The 8,937-nt window shown below is 51.1% G+C and overlaps 1 protein-coding gene across 3 annotated transcripts; it reads right to left on the reverse strand.

The window, feature by feature from the left end:
* On the reverse strand, window positions 1-8,937 carry Rem1 (RRAD and GEM like GTPase 1). 3 transcript variants are annotated; one of them, XM_008829400.2, is made up of 5 exons: window positions 8,827-8,937; window positions 7,471-8,029; window positions 6,406-6,485; window positions 1,890-2,091; window positions 1-712 (listed from the first exon to the last, which is right to left on the reverse strand). In XM_008829400.2, the coding sequence occupies exons 2-5, from the start codon at window positions 7,808-7,810 to the stop codon at window positions 441-443; spliced, it is 894 nt and encodes a 297-aa protein (XP_008827622.1). In that variant the 5' UTR covers window positions 7,811-8,029; window positions 8,827-8,937; the 3' UTR covers window positions 1-440. The 3 variants fall into 3 exon arrangements, with proteins under 3 accessions (XP_008827622.1, XP_029417636.1, XP_029417637.1); XM_029561776.1 differs by lacking the exon at window positions 8,827-8,937 and adding an exon at window positions 8,651-8,787; XM_029561777.1 differs by having other exon boundaries at window positions 454-759.

Consider the following 8,937-nt stretch of genomic DNA (forward strand, 5'->3'; position numbering starts at 1 on the left):
TTGAGTCCACTGACTTTATTGATAGGTCAAGACATCTAGGCCAGTAGGCCAAATCAGTCTACAGTCAGGGTAGTTGGGGGAGGAGAAGCTTAGAGAGAGGTCTAGGCTTCAGACAAGATACCCTGGACTGGTTTACTCTGGGACATTCTGAGGGTTGGCCACAGTCCAGGGACAAGGAGGATTTTTACAAAAAGACACCCACCCTGTAAAAAACAAAAACAAAAACAAAAAACACCTACTTGTTCCCATATTGGGCCTATAGCCCCATAGTCTGTCCATCACTTCTCCAGAGATTAGGGGTTTTGGAAGCTCTGGCTGTGGGCGATGCTCTGGCCATCAGGGTAACAGGCAGCAAGGTCCATCCCGTGGACCTGAGGTGACCCCCCGCTGCTAACCCTCGTGGCACCCCAGCGTCCCATCATCCCCAGGAGGTGCTGGTCTCAGAGTACAGCCAGGTTGTGGCAGGACTTGGAGCGGGCCTTCAATGCCCGGCGACGGGCGCTGCGGGCCGTCAGGCGTGCCAGGAAGCGACGGGCGCGCTGGCCCAGGCTGGCCCGATGTCGCGGTGCAGGTGGCTCGGGGGTCGAGCTGTCTCGGCGGCGCAGGCGCAGTTGGCGAACCACGCCTTCGAAGAGCTCGGTCACATTGTGCTGCAGGGTTGCCGAAGTCTCGATGAACTTGCAGTCGAACACCACTGCGCAGGCGCGGCCCTCTGAGGGGGCGAGGCCAGGTGATCCGGGGAGGGGCCATAGCCAGGACCAGGAGATAAAGGTAAGAAGAGGTGTGTTCAGACTCTCAGAAGCAATTTCCGGTGTTACCTGCCTAGTGTGTCGCGAGGACTTGGGGCAAGTCATACTTGGTTTGAGATGTCAGCTCAGACTGATACTGACAGCAGACTGAGGCTGGGAATATTTGACCCTCTGAGTAGGGCCAATTTAAGATCTTTATGGGCCCCCAGTAGAAGCATGAAACATTAAAATATTCCTCATCTCAGTGTAAATATAATTTTGTTGTTGTTTTTGAGACAAGGGCTCTCTGTAGCTCCAGCTGGCCTGGAACTTCCTATGTAGAGCAGGCTGGCCTCCAACTCACTGAGATCCATTTGCCTCTGCCTCCGCCTACCTGAATACTGAGATAAAGTCGAGCCTCACCACACTCGGCTTGTAAATATAATTTATACATAACTTTTAGAAGTTTTTGTTTTGTGTTTTTTTGAGACAGGGTATCCCTTTAGCCCCAGCTGGCCTGGAACTTGCTATGTAGCCCAGGCTGGCCTCAATCTCACAGAGATCCACCTGCCTCTGCCTTTTAAGAGCTGATATTAAAGGCATGAGCCACCATGCCTGGCTAATTTTAGAAATTTGGTCTGCCAACACAATATTAAGTGTTTTAGACAATTAAGTCTTGTGGAATTTGAATTATAATTTTCTCACTTTATATTGGAGCCAATAATTTTTTTTCAGCCCTTGAAAGGTGGTGGGCATTGGGCCTTCCATATCTGATGGGCAGAGTCTCTGATTACCGGCTTGGGGAGCTACAAGGGAAATTTTAAGCAAAGGTGACAAGGTAAGCTGTGGTTCTGGAAATCTCTGGCAGTTGTCAAGAAGAACTGAGTGAATAGGGCTGGATAAGTATAGGGGCTGGCTGGGGACAAAATGGGGATGCCAGGACAGGGCAGAGGCTGTGGTTATGGAGCGAAGAGGAGTAGCCTGCATACTTGGGTACTGACTTGGAGGTGAGACAGGATAAGGGATGGTCCTGGCTTGGGGCAGGCCGGAAGCTAAAGGGTTGGTTGGGGGCGGGCATTTGGGGTTGGCTGGAGGAGGCATTCTCTGAGGAGGAGGAGCCGTAGGGCTGAGGAAGAGAGGAGGATAGGCCAGAGAACTCACCTTCCACCGAGACTTCGCGGCATCGGGCCAGGTCAGCTTTGTTGCCTACAAGGATGATGGGCACGTGGTCGGCCTGATGCGCACGCCTCAGTTGGATGCGGAGCTCGGAGGCGCTCTCGAAGCTGCGGCGATCTGCTATGGAGTATACGATGACGTAGGCACTGCCCGCCTGCAGGCACGGCTGCTGGCTCCAGCTTTCATCCTGCGGGGAGGGACCCCAGGCCCATCCTCAGAGGGCGCTTAAGCCCTGGCTGAGAAAGAGGCTGCGTTGGTCTAAAGGGTGGGATAGGTTGAGGTTATACTGTGGATAGTTTGGGGAGAGAAATTCTATCATAATGCCCCATGTCACCTTGGGAAAATCACTGAGCCTCTTTGAGCCTGTTTCTCTGCTTAAAAAATTGGATGGGCGTGGTGGCGTATGCCTTTAATCCCAGCACTTGATAGGCAGAGGTAGAGTTCCAGGACAGCTGGGGCTACAAGGAGACCCTGTCTCAAAAAGACAAAAAAAAAAAAAAAAAGTTGGATGGACACTAACTACTTACTTCCTTCACTCTGCCACTGACTACTTCCTGTTGGACCCTGGAGACAGAAATTGAGTTGAGACCCTTTCCTGATAAGGAAGGTCTGGCTTTTAAGTTCAACTTTTTGTTTTGTTTTGAGACAGTGTCTCCCTGTCTCAAGTGCCTCTTGGCCTGGCACTTGCATTGTAGACCAGGCTGGCCTCACTACCACCATCTCAGAGATCTGCCTGCCTCTGCTTCTGGGGAATGGTAGGATTAAAGGCATTTAGTACTATGCCCACCTTTTTAAAAAATAAATTTTATTACTTTTATTTTATGTGTATGAGTGTATTGCCTGCATGTATATGAGTGCTCCCGTGTCGTGCAATGCTGCAGAGGTCAGAAGAGGGCTTCGGATTCCCCTGGAACTGGAGTTAAGAATGGTTCGTAGCTACCATGTGGGTGCTGGGAATTGAACCCAGGTCCTCTGCAAGAGCAGTCAGTGCTGTTAACTGTTGAGCCATCTCTCCAGCTCTTTTTTTTTTTTTTTTTTTAAAAGACAAGGACTCACACTATGGCCCAGGCTGGCTTGGACTGCACTACATAGCCCATGGTGGTTTTGGTCTTAGAGCGGTCCTCCTGCCTCAGACTCTGGAGTGCTGGGATTATACTGTGCCCTACCAGGCCTGGCTGCCTTGTTCCCCTCTATCTGGTTCTAGGAGAGTTTTGCCTTGTGACATAGTTCTTGATGCCTTCTCCAATCCAGAATTTAAAGAAAAAAGGAAGAGAGGGCTGGCAAGAGGGCTCAGTGGCTCCACATGGCTACAGACCAGCACTGCTTGCCTCTCCTCCACTTCAGTGCAAGCCTGAGGACCAGAGTTTGATTCCTGGACCCCAGAACTGGAATGGGTCTTTGACAGGGCTGGCACTTGGAGAGAACACATTTAAATGTATCTAATAAGCTCTACTTCCTGTTCCCTGTGCTCCTGGCCCACATGTGGGCTGGGGGATGGAGAGGTACAGTGCATGGTGGTGAGGACCATCGGGAGAGGTTACTAAAGTGGTGGAGGAACCATGGGGTAGAGTTGGAGGTGTCAGGACAAAAAGCCTGGCAGAACATTGGGAGTGGTTCCCAGTGGACCAATGGGTAGGGTTTGAAAGGATGGGCAGGCCTAGCAGGAGAAAAGAGTCCAGAGAAGGAGAGGAGTTGGTGTTAAGGCCTAGGGTGGGAAAGCCTGATTGTGGTAGAATTGTCTGTAGGGGGAAGAAGCTAGAAAATATGAGGGTGCACACTCATTAGCTGTATTGGATGGAGTCAGACAGATGTGGATTCTCAGGGGCTAGGAGGGGATAGCTCACTGGGTAAAGTGCTCATTATGCAAACGTGAGAACCTGCATTTGATCTTCAGAACCCACTGGGGTGGGATGGGGGAAGCCAGGTGCACTGGTGTGTGCTCATAGTCCCAGTGCTAGGGAGGTAGAGACAGGCAGATCCCTAGCCAGTCACTCTAGCTAATTGGTAAGAAACCATGCCTCAAACAAAACAAAACAACAAAACAAAACACCCCACAAAAACCCACACATACAAAAAGAAAACAGACAAGCAAATAAACAATAAAATAAGGTGGATAGTTTCCGAGGAATGATGCCCAAGATGACCTCTGGCTTCCACATGCACATGTGTACTCATGTATACATACACGCACGCACGCACACACACACACAAGATGTGGGTTCTCAACCTTGATTAGGAACAGCTTCTTCCAGTTACAGAAGGGGGTGGTCTTGACCCTTCCTTTACCATGCAAATATTGATGGAGGATTTTCTACATATTAGGATCACAGGAACCAGTGAGTGCATGGATTGGTGGGTAAGAACCTATCCCAAGCACTGTGATTAATAGTTCAGATTTTAGATCCCTACTTTAGAGGTTCTCCTTCAGATGGCAGAGCGCTTCTTGCCCATGGATGAAAAGGGTGGTGCTTATTCAAACAAGGCTGCCATGTTGTACCCTCTTTGGGAACTCCCCCATAGTCACTAATCAGGGAAACTGGCTTTGTTTCCTCATTTTACTGGTAGGAAAACCAAAGATTAAAGAGCAGGAGAAAACCTTCTAACTACCAGCAAGTTGGGCATCAGATCCCCTGGAACTGGAGTTATGGACAGTTGTTAGCTGCCATGTGAGTGCTGGGATTCGAACCCAGGTCTTCTGCAAGAACAGTCAGTGTTCTTAACTGCTGAATCAGCCCCTATACCTGACTCTTTAAGAAAAAAAATAAATATATTTTAAACTGTGTGTGTGTGTGTGTGTGTGTGTGTGTGTGTACACCATGGTGCATCTGTGGTGGTCAGAGGACAGTTTTGAATAGTTAGCTCTCTCCTTCCACCGCGTGGCCCTTGAATCAAACTCTAGTCTTCCAGTTTGATAGCAGGCCCCTTTTTTTCAGCTGAGCCATCTCACCGGCTCTATGCCTGGCTTTTGGTCAGTCTTCTTAACTCACTGGCCTCTGCCCCATAGCATTATCTGTTGCAACCAGAAAGCAGAGCTTTCCTCAGCAGCCTGCGAGCTTCATGACACCAGTGACTTGTCTGCCTGATTCACCCATGTTTTCAGCATCGTGGTCCATGATAGATACCAACTGAGTATTTCTAAATGAATGAATGAATGAGTGAAGAATTGAAATGAGCTGAAGGTTGAAAAAGTGATGCCCCCAGGGCAGAAGGGGACATGGTCCCAGTGTGTAAGAGTATAGGCTGTGTCCTTTGTATATCTGGGTATGAGCCTGTTTGCTCTTTGAGACCTTCGGACACACTGACCTCTCTGAGCTTTAGTTTCTTCATTGGCAGAATGGGCAACAAAAGACTGACTATATAGTTTTTAAATGCATGTTGTAATGCATGTCCAATGCCACCTGCCATTATGAGGTCATTAGGCTCACTTGTACCTGGTTTCCTTTTCTGTTTGTTGAAAGGAATCAGCCAAGGTAGACATGGTAATGGTGATTTATGCCTGAAATCTCAACACTCTGGAGGCTGAGGCAGGGGAATCAAGAATTCGAGGCCAGGGCCCATGAGATGGCTCAGTGGGTAAAGGTGCCTGCTGCCAGGTCTGGCAACCTAAGTTTGATCCTGGAACCCACATAAAGGGAAGACTCATTTCCTGTAAGTTGATCTTTTTTTTTTTGGTTGGTTGTTTGTTTTTGGTCTTTTTGAGACAGGATCTCCCTGTAGTCGTCAGTAAGAATGAACCCAAAGAGCACTTTTTTCATGCTCCAAACTCAGCTCATCTCTGTAGAATTGCATAAGAATTAAAAAAAAAAATCAGTGCGCCAGGCATGGTGGTGCAAACCTTTAATCCCAGCACTCAGTAGGCAGAGGCAGGAGGATCTGTGTGAGTTCAAGGCCAGCCTGGTCTACGTAGTGAGTTCCAGGACAGCTGGGGCTACAGGGAGACCCTGTCTCAAAAAGACCAAAAAAAAAAAAAACCAGCTGATGATGGAGCTGGGGGTGTAACTTGCTCAGTGATAAGGCACATGGCAGAGCTGGCTCTAGGCCTTGGGTTTGATCACCAGTATCATAAATAGACATTAGAAAAAAATCAACTGATAAAGCAAGAATGAGATGAGAAACTGAAGAATCAGATGAGAAACTGATGTTCAGAGCAAGTCAATGAGTTGCATAAAGCTATACAACTAGTAAGAAAAAGAAAGGGGTATGTGTCACCCTTGGGCATTTTAGTACCAAATCCAGTGTTCTTTCAGCCTAATGTGGGAGGTAGCCATAAGGATGGGGGAGGCGTGCAGAGGAAGAAGTGCATTCTGGGATAGCTGCTGGGAGGTGGGAACTAGTGGAGTGAGAGGAGGGGTCAGGGCTGTGAAATTCTTCTGTCTTTGGAAAAGCTGTAGGTTTGGGGAGGGGGTGTTGAGGGTGGCCCTGCCTCAAGTCCTGTCCTGTATGCCCCAGGAGACAGGAGTCTGGTATTAGGCTCAGCATCCCTCTCTCTACAGTGTCATACCAGGTTCTCTGCCTCCCAGATGTCCATGACTACTAGCGTGGCATCCTCTCCATCCACCGTGAGTGTTCTTTCATACACATCTGTAGAGAAGGGGAGAGTTGCATCTCAGGGTGGGGCAGGCCAGCTGAGATGTGGCATTCCCTCCCTCTCCTCTCTTGTCAGTTACTCTTCCATGTTTCCTTGGAGAGGGTGTCCTGTCTTTCCTGGTGTTCAAAAGCCTTATGAGGTGTCTATGCTTCCCCGGCTGTGAGCATAGAACTTGGCACATGACTGGCAGGTGCCAAGGAAGCTTGGTTTGGTTGAGGGAATGAATGTGGGTTGATGGGGTTACAAACAGGACTCTTTCTCACCCTGGTGTGTTCTCTAGTTTAGTGTGCGCTTCAGGTCTTAGCTTCCCTGTCTGTAACACACAGGTGTGCCAATATGTGTCTTCCATATGCATAGCTCCTCACTCCCAGGAGGCTCAAGACTGAAGAAGGAGTCTGGCCAGATGGTCCCCATCTTCTCTGCTTTTAACTACTGAAAACACCCTGTGTCATCACAGCCAGCCCTGCAGGGACCTGTCTTCATGTCATCTTGTCCTGTCTCTGAATCCCATTGTCCTGGGGCCCATGGCCCTGAGGTACCGGACACTGTAAGCTCAGTGCATTTGAGGGGAGTAAAGCAACCCAGGGCCCAGAGCTGGAGGCCGAGGAGTCTCCATTTGGCAAAGATATTTTGCTGTAGGTCAAAGTAGCTATGGCTTGGCATCTATGGGCCTGGGAGGATTTGAGAGTCAGGAGGACTTGGGGTCAGGAGTTTCTGAGCTAAGTGGAACCATTTCTTAACACTTGTAGTTTCAGAATTTCCCGCCTCATGAGGTGGGGATAAATTATATACCTCTCATCCAATTTCCCTCCTGCACAGCTCTAGATGAGTATCATTCACTTGATAGTGGGTGTGAATGATTTTCCTTAGAGTTGAACAGTGCATGGCTTGTACAACTCTTCTCTGAATTCCTGTGCCCCTGGCCACAAGCTTTTCAGTCCTGTGGCTACATCCCATCCCATCCCACAGGGCTCCTACCTCCCAGCTGTTCTTGAAGGTCCCGCTCTTGCCTTCCTGCAAAGAGGCTGGCCAGGCTGGTCTTCCCTACACCCGGGTCTCCGAGCAGCACCACACGGTAAAGGGCCTCCCAAGAGCCTTCAGAGTCGCTGGATTCAGAGGACCAACCATCTTGGGCAGGGGAAGGTTTCCGAATGGGAGGGTTGAGGGATGCTGACTGACCTAGTGGGGGATGCTGGGATTGAGAGGTGGGTGCAGTACACAGGCGGCCAGGCTGCTGGCCCCGGGATGACAAGGGTAGTGGAGTGCTGGCTCTCCTGCGAAGAGGGGTCTTTGCTTCCTGCTGAGTGTTTAGTGTCATTCTCGGTGGGGAGGTCTGTCTTCTTACAGGCTTGCTAGCTGTTTGCTAACTCCTTCCTTCTCCCCAAACAAGGGGGCTGGGCAGTAAGCCAGTGGCTTAGGTCCCTTCTTCTCTGGGTCCTGATGAGCTGTGGAGATGATTTCCTCCAGGGGTCCCTCTTGAGGAAAATGGGAAGAGGAGCCTCAGCTCCTTGAGTTGGGGTTTGCTGGCTGGGTCCACCTAGAAGGGACGAGTGTGCCGGCTGTGAACACACATAGATGTGCACACCCAGAGGCCCAAGGTCTGAGAACGACCCTCCTCCTATGACACAGAGAGAGGGGTTGCGGCAAGTTGGGACGTCTATGGCCTCCACACCCTGCTTAACCTGACCCGTCCTCCCATTCAGAACGTCAGACTCTCCCTAGGGAAGGCATCGGCGTGCCCCATCCTCCCCTTCCCCACCGGTCTCTTTCACAAGTTCAGGATTGGGGGTTGCAGAGGAGGATTTGAGGCCTCTGGAAAGTATAGTCCCACTGCCTTATCCCTTGGGATCCGAGCTTGAAGAAGCAAGCCGAGGTGGGTTGGTGCCCCACAAAGGCGGGAGGGGTGGGGGAGGGTTCCTGGGATCTCTCTGGCTGAAACCCGAGTGCCCTGGTGCCATGGGTACGGCGTGCCCGGCCCGCCCCCTGCGTGAAAAATTCAGGAGCCGCTGGTGCCACGGCCTCCAGCTGTTGTTGGGAGGTGGGAGCCAGGAGGAGCCAAGTGACAGGTATGGTGAGGGGACAGGGTCCTGCAGGAGGACAGGGAGGGGAGCCCACCGGCCCAGGGAATGCAAGTGCCGTTCCAGGGTTGGAACTTTACCGGGTCGTGGTCCTGGATGTAAGTCCCAGGTCCTGGGGTGATGAGCTTCCCTAGTGTGAGGTTCTCCAACCCTCGGGGCCCCAGGTCTGCCGCCCTGCACCCCTTGGACGCAGGTTCGAGGCTCCCTGTACCCCTCTGCGCTGCAGGCAGACGCCGGCGAACTTGAGCAAGTTTACCTCTGCGAGCGGAGACTCCGGTCCTGCCGCCAAAGCCGCTGGGCGCTCCGGGCTGTCCCGCGGTCTCTGCACGCAGCCCAGGGCCGGTCCCGCCCCGCCGAGCGCCACCCC

This window comes from Nannospalax galili, unplaced genomic scaffold, assembly GCF_000622305.1.
Source record: "Nannospalax galili isolate Female #2095 unplaced genomic scaffold, S.galili_v1.0 scaffold1714, whole genome shotgun sequence".
Classification (NCBI taxonomy): Eukaryota; Metazoa; Chordata; class Mammalia; order Rodentia; family Spalacidae; genus Nannospalax; species Nannospalax galili.